General features: G+C 31.9%; 1 protein-coding gene across 5 annotated transcripts in view; it reads left to right on the top strand.

Annotated features, from left to right (window-relative positions):
* Nucleotides 1–12,105, top strand: part of Cep290 (centrosomal protein 290) — a 72,433-nt gene that overhangs the window by 7,470 nt on the left and 52,858 nt on the right. For 4 of the 5 annotated variants that reach the window (XM_063255268.1, XM_063255269.1, XM_063255267.1 and 1 more), the window contains exons 7-19: nucleotides 63–116; nucleotides 821–973; nucleotides 1,335–1,517; nucleotides 2,414–2,503; nucleotides 3,109–3,231; nucleotides 4,007–4,130; nucleotides 5,230–5,402; nucleotides 6,169–6,331; nucleotides 7,698–7,798; nucleotides 7,873–7,960; nucleotides 9,024–9,133; nucleotides 10,617–10,701; nucleotides 11,154–11,296. In XM_063255268.1, coding sequence (XP_063111338.1) covers nucleotides 63–116; nucleotides 821–973; nucleotides 1,335–1,517; nucleotides 2,414–2,503; nucleotides 3,109–3,231; nucleotides 4,007–4,130; nucleotides 5,230–5,402; nucleotides 6,169–6,331; nucleotides 7,698–7,798; nucleotides 7,873–7,960; nucleotides 9,024–9,133; nucleotides 10,617–10,701; nucleotides 11,154–11,296 — 1,590 coding nt within the window. The other variant, XM_063255270.1, reaches the window with a different exon arrangement.

Genomic DNA, 12,105 nt, shown 5'->3' with positions numbered 1-12,105 from the left:
AACACCTGTGTTTATATTGAATTGCTGCTGAATTTTATCTTACTTGTTTTTTACTATTTTAGTTGGCTCTTCGAAATGAGGAAGCAGAAAATGAAAACAGCAAATTAAGAAGAGAGGTTAGTAAAACATTTTAGTACTTGTGGTAGTTCAACAGAAACACCTGTTAAAAATGCTTCTGTAATGCTATATTGTAACTAGTAATGAAATCTCCTAAGTAACTAGTATTTTAAACTAGCCGATTGTATGATAATGGTTTTGTCTTGGGGCATTCGATGATAAAATGAGCTGCTGTTAAGGACTACATGTATTTCTTAACTCTGCATAGGTAAATCTAGCTTTTTGTTACTTAAATTACCTTGCTAATTCACCAGTGAAATATGTGACCGAATTTCTGTTGTTATTATTTTATTCATTATTCTTTTAAAGTTTTTATTTCTCATGAAATCTTGCCTACTCTGATTATTTGGTTTCTGGACCAAATAATGTTTGTGCATCAATGGACATTGTTTCCAGCATAATCAAACTGTTCTTTGTTTTGTTGTTCTTTCTTTGGTTACTCAAAACAGTACTTCATTCACCTAAAGTATCTTTATTTTTGTTTTAATTTCTAACTCTTATTTTTAATTATGTATTGCTTTTTTCATTTCTGTTTACCTTTCTCGTGTCCTTTTCTGGAGAACAAACGTCTAAAGAAAAAGGTGAGGCTTTGAGGTTGGTGACACCTTGGGAACTTTAAAGATATGTTGTGAGAGTACTAATTAGAAGATGTAATTTTGTTATGCCAGATGATTTCTTAACAGTGTGGTGTTGGTATTTTCAGAATGAACAGCTTCGTCAGGATATTATTGACTACCAGAAACAAATCGATTCTCACAAAGAGTCGCTTCTGTCAAGGAGAGGAGAAGATAGTGACTATCGATCACAGTTGTCTAAAAAGAACTATGAGCTTGTTCAGTATCTGGATGAAATTCAGGTAAGATGAACAAAGTCAGTTCAGGGCAGTGATTCTTACAGAATCATAATGTGTCTACAATGTAAATGTTCTGTTATAAAGCTGCCACTATACATTTTGAAGACATGAAATAATACATTGCATCTTTGAAGTTCAACTGCTTACTCCTCCTTTTTATGAATGCCTGTCTTGGATGTTAAGATTAGTTGAGATATTTGTGTACAGTTTGCTTGATATCTAGTTTGTTTTAATTGGCTGATGTCTATTCATCCTGAAGTCAATAAAGAATTTTTTTATCCATTACATAATTATCATTCCATTTAATTTTCATAGAAATTTCAGTTACTTAGAAGTTACTATTATATCTCTTGTGTTTTTTTAGACTTTAACAGAAGCTAATGAGAAAATTGAAGTTCAGAACCAAGAAATGAGAAAAAATCTGGAAGAGTCTGTACAGGAAATGGAGAAGATGACTGATGAATATAATAGAATGAAAGCTATTGTGCATCAAACAGATAATATGATGGACCAATTAAAAAAAGAAAATGATCACTATCGACTTCAAGTAAAAATAGCTGTTACAATGACTTATTTATGTGGGCCTGATATTATTTCATTACCATTCATTTGAAACTAGAAATAATTTTCTAAGATGTAGATTTTGTTTCTTCTTCTAGTACTGTGATATGTGTCATCTTGTTATATTTGTTTCTTTAATCTCCTCCCAGGCACCTTGTAATTCTTGCAATCTAGGGTCTATAAATAATACCTAATTTATTATACAAATAGCAGTTTTACAAAGCTCATAATGATGAGGATTTACTGCTGAAAATAATGTCTTAAAATATGCATGAATATATTAAAAACCAATACATGCATTATTCATTGTTTATATAGAATTAAACTTGTTGCAAATGAAGAGTAATGTAAAAATATAAGTTCTGTAGTAATGGCAGATAATTATGACAGGTTGGGTGTCTCTTATTTGAAAAGCTTAGGGGTAGAACTGTTTCAGATTTTGAATGTATTCAGATTTTGCAGTTTGGAAATACATATAATGAGATAGCCTGGGGATAAGACCTAAGTCTGAATACTAAACTCATTTGTATTTCATGTAAACTTGATATATATGGCCTGAAGATAATTTTATATAATTTTTAGTATGTCCATATTTTGACTGAAACCTGTCACATCAGGCCTGCTGTGAAATTTTAGTACTTGTGGCATCATGTCAGTGCCAAATAGTGTTCAATTTAGAAGCATTGCAGTATTTGAATTTTTAGATTGTTACTCAGAATGGATAAATATGCAGAAACCATTAAACATTATCATTAGGCCTATGCTACTAACAAATAATAAATGTGATATTTCTATAAATGTGTATATATATATGCATATGCAATAATCGTATTTATAATGTAATAATTTATACCAGTTCTTGAAATAATGGTTGCATTTTAGGTACAGGAGCTTACAGATCTTCTGAAAGCGAAAAATGAAGAAGATGATCCAATCATGGTAGCTGTCAATGCCAAAGTAGAAGAGTGGAAGGTGCTTTCCTCAGTGGATATGATATCTTTTTAATTTTATACTTTAGATTTAAATTTTAGTCTTATTTTTGCTTAAAAAACTTATACTAGTGAATAACAAACTCTACTCTTCTATGCAGCCTTCTAGCTTGTTATTAAAAAAGTGCTTTCAAATCAAGTGGATAAGGAAATAATATAAACAATCACAGAATCACTAGGAAATCTCAGTTTCTACCTCTCTCCCTCACCACACTATAATCCCAGCCATTGCCACAGCCTGAAAATATAAGTCAGACTTGAGATGCAGTTTTTTGAAAGATTGAAAGTTTTAAGAGTAAAAATTGCAATGTGTTTGAATCATTGTTACTTGAATTTCAGGTTGTATGTACAAAATTAGCAAAAGCTATATTGGTAGTTGCTGACTGTTGAAATAATTTTTTTGGTCTCGAACTCACAGCAGTCCTCCTGCCTCATCCTCCTGAGCGCTGGGATTATAGGTACATACCAAATTGCCTAGGTCTTTTCTGCTTTTCTTAAATGTTCTAATAGATATATTCGTATTTACTACAAATGAAGAATGATTTGTTACTTTTCTTTTTTATAACATCCCATTTGCTTTGTTTGTAGTTAATCTTGTCTTCTAAAGATGATGAAATTATTGAATATCAGCAAATGTTACATAATCTGAGGGAGAAACTTAAAAATGCCCAGCTTGATGCAGATAAAAGTAATATTATGGCTCTACAACAGGTAAAACCTTTTAAAAAGTTTGTTTATTGATCAACTTTTAAAAATTGGGAGTGTGAAGTAGTTTATTTATTATGTCATCCATCCCTTAAATTTTGTGCCTTCCACTACTGGGCATGTATTTTTCTTGTACCAGTTCACAGAAAATAATTAGAGTGAAGTTTAGAGGAAGGGGTGTAGTTAGGAATGGAATTATTTTATTTTTTTCTATTGATGTGGCTAATAAACACATTGGTTTAGTCAATTTTTAAAAAAAAAAACTATTAAAATTTCAGATTTTAAACCATCTCACAATTCCTATTCAGGTTTATTATATCTTACATTTGACACAATGGATGAAATGTGAAATTAAACGAAAACGTGGTTATAATTTCAATGAGTACTTACAGATTTTATATTTATTAAAATACATACCCTCAAACAGAATCCACACTGTATTATCTGTGTTCCTTTGTAGTCATAGTTCATTCATAGGAAAGAGTAAAATTTGAGGAATATTTGGAAAATTAGAAGATTACAAGGAGCAGTATTTCTGAATCAAATACTGAAGAGAGGCTGAGTTGATTAACAGAGAAAGTGCAGGCTAAAGTACAAAGTGACACCGCTGACCTTGGCATTGTGTTGTGCACTTGAGGTATACAGAATGCAAAGATGTGGTTTTACCCACAAGAGAACATTTTCTGTGGTGTTACTAAAAATAATTCTTCCCTTTTCTTTTTCTTGAAATGTGTATTGCTATTCATGAAGGAATAAGGTGATATTTTGAAATATTTCATAGGGTATACAAGAGCGAGATAATCAAATTAAGATGCTCACTGAACAAGTAGAACAGTATACAAAAGAAATGGAAAAAAATACTTTTATTATCGAAGATTTGAAACATGAGCTCCAAAGAAACAAAGGTAATTTGATGTTTCATAAGCATAGAGTTACAGTGTATACCATTTTTGTTTGTTTGTTTTTAAGACAACAGGAGCCAAACTTAGGGCCTTGCACGTGCCAGGCAGGCATTGTGCTGCTAAGCTATATCCCTAACTAACCCTTAATGTTTTTCTTAAAATTGTGTCAGCTACATTATTGTTCTCCATTTTAATTTTATCATATTTTCCAAAATTATATATTATTATGCTTTGTATTAGTATCATACTTAAATTTGTAAATGATGGATGTTTTCTCATGTTTTTTCTCTCTGATGAAAATTTACAGTGGGGTGTGGTGGCACATGCCCAGTATTTGGAAGGCTGAGGCAGGAAAATTGCCACTGAAGTGCGGGGCGAGCGTGGGCTACATAGTGAGTTCAAGCCCAGCCTGAGCTAGATAGGGAGACCTGGTCTCAGAAAACCGAAGGAAAAAAAAGAAAAAAGAAAAACAAGACTATGTAATTGCTGTTATTAGGTGGACTGTATAAAAATGAAAATGGTAATATAACTGTTATTGTTTAACTTCCCTTTTGTACTTAACAGAGAACGGAGAGAATAACATTTTAATTAGCATATCCCCAATGCAGTTCCGTTGCAGATTTGACACGTCAGCGTTTGGATTAATCTTACCCTAATCAGCGTCTCATCATTTTCTCCTTGCACTAATTGATAGTACCTTACCTAACATCAGTTTGCTCATCATCAAGCCCTTTCCACGTCAGCCCAGCTGTATCCACATAGCACTGCATACTTCAGATGCAGAAGGAAATACTAGCACAGGCTAGTGTGTGACAAATTCATGGATGTGTTTATTGTAGTACCTAAAGATTTTTAAAAAGACCTGGATGGAAAATAGTGAGTTTGTTGTAATTTAGATAGTGAAGCAAAAGCTTCATTGAGGGGATAGTGGAAAACAGATTTAAAGAGGGATTAAGGGTAAGTCATGCAGATGGTTCTAAGAAGTGAGTAATTTCAAAGACACAGAAGCTTTTTTAGTGATGTACTACTTGTGTCCTTATTGGAACGCCTGATTTAAAAGACTAATCATGATTAACTAGTGATTTTTGTGTTTATCCTGTAGGTGCTTCAACTCTTTCTCAACAGACTCATTATATGAAAATTCAGTCAAAGTTGCAGATTTTAGAAGAGAAAACGAAAGAGGCAGAGAGAACAGCTGAGCTGGCTGAAGGAGATGCTAGAGAAAAGGATAAGGAATTAATTGAGGCTCTAAAGCGATTAAAAGATTATGAATCAGTATGTATTTGTATCTTGTCAGTCAAGGAGCTTACATTTATTTTTTCCACTCAGACTGTTCTGTGTCATTTACTTTGTACCATGTAAAAATGTCTTAAATCTCTTGGTAGATATTATCCTAATTATATTATTAAATTATTAAAACTTTTGAGCATTCATTTTTTTGTCATGAAGATTATTGTCAAACATTTTGGTGAAATAATTTTGCTCACTGAAGCAGCTTTGATGAGGCAGCAGGATTAGATGCTTTGTTGTATCGTGGGCTTTGTGCCCCCATGTGGATATAGCACCCCTGGCTGGTTTGATAAAACTTGTGACAGACAGTTTTGTCACATACTGTGTTGACAGGATCTACTGTGTACTTTACATTTTCTCTTAAATCTGATTACAACTAATGCAATTCATTAACTATGTATCAGTGATTCACTTCTAACATTTGTTTATGCTTTATTATTTTATCTGTAATGATTTTAGTTAGTTTGCCATTAGATAACATAGGGGAAGTTTTAGCTGTTCCGTATTCGGTTATTATTATTACTAGATCTGTCATATAAAAGCACAATAAAAAGACTTTCAAAGTATAATTTTTACGTTTTTAACTGTAGTTTAAATAAATTAATTTAAAATTTATGAAAGGTCTTGTATATCACAATTGTATAAATTGTTGGTATAATGTTAATTTCCTTTAGACTTAAACCAATAAATTCATGGATTTGATTTATTGATTCAAATGAAGCATAGGATATTTAAATTGCATACTTTTCAGGGAGTATATGGTTTAGAAGATGCTGTTATTGAAATAAAGAATTGTAAAAACCAAATTAAAATAAGAGATCGAGAGATTGAAGTCTTGACCAAGGAAATCAATCAACTTGAAATGAAGATCAATGATTTCCTTGATGAAAATGAGGCACTGAGAGAGAATATGGGTAAGCTGTCTTTTAAGATTATACTTTTCTCCAGTGTTTTAAATCCTCCTCATTTACTTTTGATGTGTTTATTACTTTTAAGTAGTTAAATATTTCTTTTTCAAATTAATACTTCAGTAAAAATAATGAAGACAAAGGTAGGTCTGCCCTGACGTGGATTGGGGGTTTCCTTGGGTGGTGCTGGAGAGGTCTGGAGCAGTGCTGCTATCTGCTCATAAACACCTGCGTCTCTACAAGTTGTTCTAGTGTATGTCAGTATTTTAACCCTTTTTTGTCCCCCCCCCAGAAGAAGAGCCTACATGATTTATTCCTTTGCAAAATACTTCATTTTAGATGAATTCATGAGGGTACTTATAAATACTATTCAGATCTTTTTAGGATTTTTAAATACTTTGAGTGTTACAATTCAGAATGCTTGAGTTTTACTTGAATATTTGGAGATTTCCATAAATACTAAGAAGTTATTTGTAAACGTGGCTTTAGAATTTATATATTGATTTCATTAGTCATCGGGTAATACTGCTAGTTTGAATGTTACAACTGTTCAGTCTAATTTTTTCATTTAGAATGAAAATAAAGATTCAAATTCTATTTCATTATGCTTCCTAAACATCACTTAATGTATTGTTAAAGATAAATTGGCCGTCTTTAGACTTTTTTTTTCTGTAGAGGAAGGAAAAATAAATACAGATTATTTACCACGATTTAGGACTTGAGATTAATCTTCTGATTAATTTGAATGATTAGTTCACAGCCAGGAATCTGGGAATTTCTATAGGTTACTTTTGACCATTTAGACAGCTTTCATGAACACCAGATTTCCTATTTAAAAGGCCTCAAGTCTTGGTTTGTGATTACTTCAGACAGTTTTGATAACAGTTTTCAGAGGCCAGCTGTTTAGTGAGAGCAAATTAGGAAATAGGCCCACTGAGAGCCTCAGATTAATAATGATATTTAATTGATATTCATGTTAATATTAAAAATAATCACTGTGTGCCAGGTACTACACTAAGCATTATGTTTAGATTAATTTTGTCATTATTATGATAAGCCAAAATAAATACAATTTTATACCTGTGACTTCATTGTAAATTGAAATTGGGGATTGAACCCAAGTCTGTTTTAAAGTTTCTGTTTTTAATTAATTCATTGTACCGTTATGACTGACTGACTCGGAGAAGACAATATTTTCATAATTATGATGATTTTTTTGTTACATTTAAACGTCTGGAAAATTCTTACATGAAAGTGCTCCATTCCTTAGATGAATGAATATACCCTAAGTGAATTATGACTGGTTGCTTGATAGTATATGGAGTTCATGTCAGTGTTTTTAAATTTTTCGTTGTATTGCTTTTTATTGTAGGCCTTGAACCGAAGACAATGATTGATTTAACTGAATTTAGAAATAATAAACATTTAAAACAGCAGCAATACAGAGCTGAAAACCAGATTCTTTTGAAAGAGGCAAGTGTGGTGCTCAATTGATTATTTTTAATGGTTGAAATAAACGACAACTACTAATAATTTCTGCTTTGCAGATCGAAAGTCTTGAGGAAGAACGGCTGGATCTGAAAAGAAAAATTCGTCAGATGGCTCAGGAAAGAGGAAAAAAAAGTACAACTTCAGGTATTTTCAGTTATTCCAAACCTTTAAAAGCATCATTTGGAAATGAATTGTATGGATCTGAAATTTTCTGTGTATTGGAGATTCTTTTGCTCTTTTATTGTGGTTTTGTTACAAGGCTAACAAATAAAAATAATAAACTGAAAGAAAAGAAATAACGAAATAATTGGGTCCAGTTGTGAATCTGAAGCAGGTTTAAAAAAATTTAAAAAATAAAAAGTAGAATCGTGAAGTTTTAAAATTTGATAGTATATCTTTGAAAGATAAACTTAGCAGTTTTTTTGTTAAAATTTTCCATTTTTAAAGACTATACTTGAAAACTATCTTTGTAAATTATTCTTTACCAAATGAAAGAAATATTGTATTGAATACAAATTGTATTATCTTACTTAATGTATAGTTAACAGTTTGTCAAGTTTTATAATAGTTGTTGCAGTGCATTTTTGGAAGACTATAAAGAAGGAACGTTACGTTAAACTTGGCTCAAGTCCTTATGAACAGCTGTGAATATTAGAGCTTGTGATTTTTTAGTGTTATGGTTTCTGTACCACATCAGAAATCTTCTAGCCTTGATGTGGTGGCGCACATCTGTAGTCCCAGGACTCATGAGGCTAACGCAAGAGGACTGCTGTGAGCTGCAGGCCAGCCAGAGCTACATAGTGAGATCAAGGCCAGTCTGAGTCACACAGTTGAGCCCCTGTCTCTATAAATAAATAAATAAAATCTTTTATAGAAATGAAGCTTCATAACTTAATCCACTTTAATCTAGCTTTATAATTTAATATCCAGTTTACTCATATTTTAAGATTCTTGTTTTGCATGTGTTTTTGTACTGTTTAGTACTCATCAATTTTTTTAGTGTACAGTGGGCAAAGAATGATGGAGAAGATAAAATTCAAATTGATTTCTTGAATTACTAATAGCTTTTTAAAAGTGAGCTGTATTGTAAAGTTATATTGATGTTGGGAAGAATCTACTTGTTACTTGGTAAAATTGACTCTAGTTATAAAAGTGTCATAGTAGGAAGAATTATTTTTATGTTTTTAATTTGTTATTTTATATGTAGGATTAACCACTGAGGATCTGAATTTAACTGAAAACTTTATTCAAGATCATAGCTCAGATGAAAGAAAAGTGAATTTTGTCAGCATCAGTATGAGTGAAGCACAATCAAAGGTAAATATTATGACAGAACAAAGGAAAATGTTACCGGTGCTTTCATTGCTTCATTATCTCCGTTTGAAGTTAGACTTCTTATAGTTATTAAATAAGTAAAAGAAAATATTTTCTTCCTTGAATAACCTATCTAAAAGATTGATTAAGGAGACATTATTTTCTCTGAATATAGATTAAGAATTCAGGTAAGACAGAGCTGCTGTATAGGAGACCATCATTCAGTATTCCATAGTCACATCAGAGTATGATCATGCAATCATTATCAAGAGTGGTGCCTGAAATACATCATAATGCAGAGTGGATCCTTTTGTCTCTTTAGATATTCTTCTATGCAAGTAAAGATGATAATTGAACTCCCAAAACTATTACAGTGAGAAAAAAAATTGTAAAGCACCATGCCTACAATCATTAAGAAATCTACAATGATTACTGTCTATATTAGGGAAAGCCATGAAGAAATGAATATTTATATTCTACTGACTATATGAATAGCAGGAAATCATGAAGCAGTAGACAAAACTGATAGCATACAAAAAAGCAATTCATCTTTTCAAGTCTTACCAATGGCTTCAGACTTAATACAAAATTATCCCTTAGGCAAAAATCTTCAAAGTTTTGTCAGCAAATTCAACAACAGTATGATAATAGAGTTAATATGGATAAATAGATAAATTACAAGTAGCAACATCTAAAAAACTGATTCCCCCCCTCAAAAAGTATGCTAATGACAGTTTGAAAGAAGACAAAAGCAAAGATGAAGTATTCTTAGTTTTTGAAACGTAAACTTGAAATTAATCTTTTAGATTCACTGCCTATTACTATACAACCAAAACTGTCTCAGACAGACTCACTTGAAAATAAAACAGAATGGCCACCAAAGAACTAGTATTTCTTACATCTCAGGTGGGCTTTTCTCCAACTTCCACTCCTGGAATCACCTTTGTGTGCTTTCTGCAACAAAGTGCTTATTACAACTGTTACACAATTTTTTGCTTATATGTCAACTAATTTGTACACATTCCTATGCTTAAAAAATTCTTAAAATGCAATACATTTGATATGTAGTGTAAAATATTAACTGTTCCTTTAGAATGAAGTCATGGTACAGGACTTATTACTTAAAGAAGCAGAGTAGAAATGCAGAAATAGACCTTGAACATCATGGAAGTCATGCAGAGTATCGTAGAAGCCAGGCGTGTAGTGTAAAGATGGACAGTTAAGAGAGTTGTGCTAGGACAAACACAAACCTTCATTTTAGCTGTTTGTCTTTTGTCATTGGGGTTAAGGGAGGAGGATGGTGGGAGGAAAATCAGCATCCCTTCAGCTCTAGACTTTCTCTTGTTTTGATAATTGCTGCTATGTGTCTGCACCATATTTTTGGTGTGTTACACCTCAATGGATCGAACTTTTTTAACTTCGATATCTATAGACTATTGTGATGCTTTATACAAAACATTAATTTTATCTCATTTATTTTGTTCAGAATGAATTTCTTTCAAGAGAACTAATTGAAAAGGGAAGAGATTTAGAAAGAAGTAAGACAGTGATAGCGAAATTTCAGAATAGATGTAAGTTACTGTTCTCACTTGTTTTTCTATGTACTTGTTTCTGATTTACTAAAAATTACTGATCTGAAAGGAGTTTAATACCTTCATTGTTAATCTGTATTGCTTTTATAACCTATAGAGTTTATTCTCTGCTGTTCATCAGGTTGGTTTGCCTTACTTTGATTGTCAGAAAATGACCTAAATTTTTGTAAATGTGTTTGCCTAGTTTCTCTTTGGTATTCTTTAAAGTTAAAAAACTGAATTTAAAATATTTAAATATAAAACATAGGTTATGTTAAGCCAGTTTACATGTTGTTTATTTCAGATATAGATACAAATGTATGTGTACATGATTTATTTGGGTTTGAATTTTTCCAGTGGTTACTTTTTCTGTGCTAAATATTTGTCATCTGTATAGAATGTATAAATTGTATAAAAGATATACTCATTCAATGAGAAAAATATACTTACAGTGAAAGAATTAGTAGAAGAAAATAAGCAACTTGAAGAAGGTATGAAAGAAATATTGCAAGCTATCAAAGAAATGCAGAAGGATCCTGCTAATAAGGGAGGAGAAACATCCCTAATTATCCCTAGTCTTGAAAGACTAGTTAATGTAAGTAACTCTTTTCATGTTGACATAGGTCCTCTAATATCTCACCTGGCACTTTAAAGATAATCTTCTCTGTACTGGTCTCTATGGTTTCTGATGAGATACTTAGTCATTTGATCGTGGTTTCTGTCTGTGTGAGGTGTAACTTTCTTAGGCTGTTTTTAATGTTTTTTCATTGTTTTTGGTTTTTGTTACTTTATTTGATTTTAGGAATAACATGCCTAACGGGTGTGTCTATCTGTCTGAGTCAGTTATGAAGGCTTTGTCCTTCTGTTCCCCCGGCCATCTTTTTTTTTTTTTTTCCCAGTATTTGTGATTAAACTGAAAGGCTTAGCATTGAGCTACACCCTCATCCTTTTTTTAAGTTTTATTTTGACATATGGTCTTGCTGATTTGCTCAGGTTGGTCTTGAACTTGTGATCCTTGTATTTATGTCTCCTGCTATTCTGTCTTCAGTTATTTTTCTGCCCTGTTCTGAGATTCCAGTTCCACAAACATTTTGATACTTTTGCATGGGTCTTTAGGCTCTGTTTATTTTTTACTGGAATATTTTATCTTTTTTTCTACCAATTAGATAATTGCTATTGATGTATCTTCAAGTTCATTTTCACTTTCCTCTGTCATGATTCATAGTTCATGAGTCCACCTGAGACATGGCAGAGTTTTTAACAAAGTATTTAGGGTTCATTTTGCTGGTTTTCTTCCTAAATTTCCTCCTTAAATTCTGTGCAACTTTGGACTCTTAGTGTAGAGTTTTCTAGACCAGAAAAAAATCACAGGTTACTGCAGCTGCAGCCTACCCTCAGACTAAC

The sequence above is a fragment of the Cavia porcellus genome, unplaced genomic scaffold (genome assembly GCF_034190915.1).
Source record: "Cavia porcellus strain 051 isolate PalLab524CR breed Dunkin Hartley unplaced genomic scaffold, mCavPor4.1 scaffold_8, whole genome shotgun sequence".
NCBI classification, from domain to species: Eukaryota; Metazoa; Chordata; class Mammalia; order Rodentia; family Caviidae; genus Cavia; species Cavia porcellus.
The sequence above is the reverse complement of the archived record's forward strand: the minus strand, read 5'-3'. Positions and strand labels throughout refer to the sequence as shown.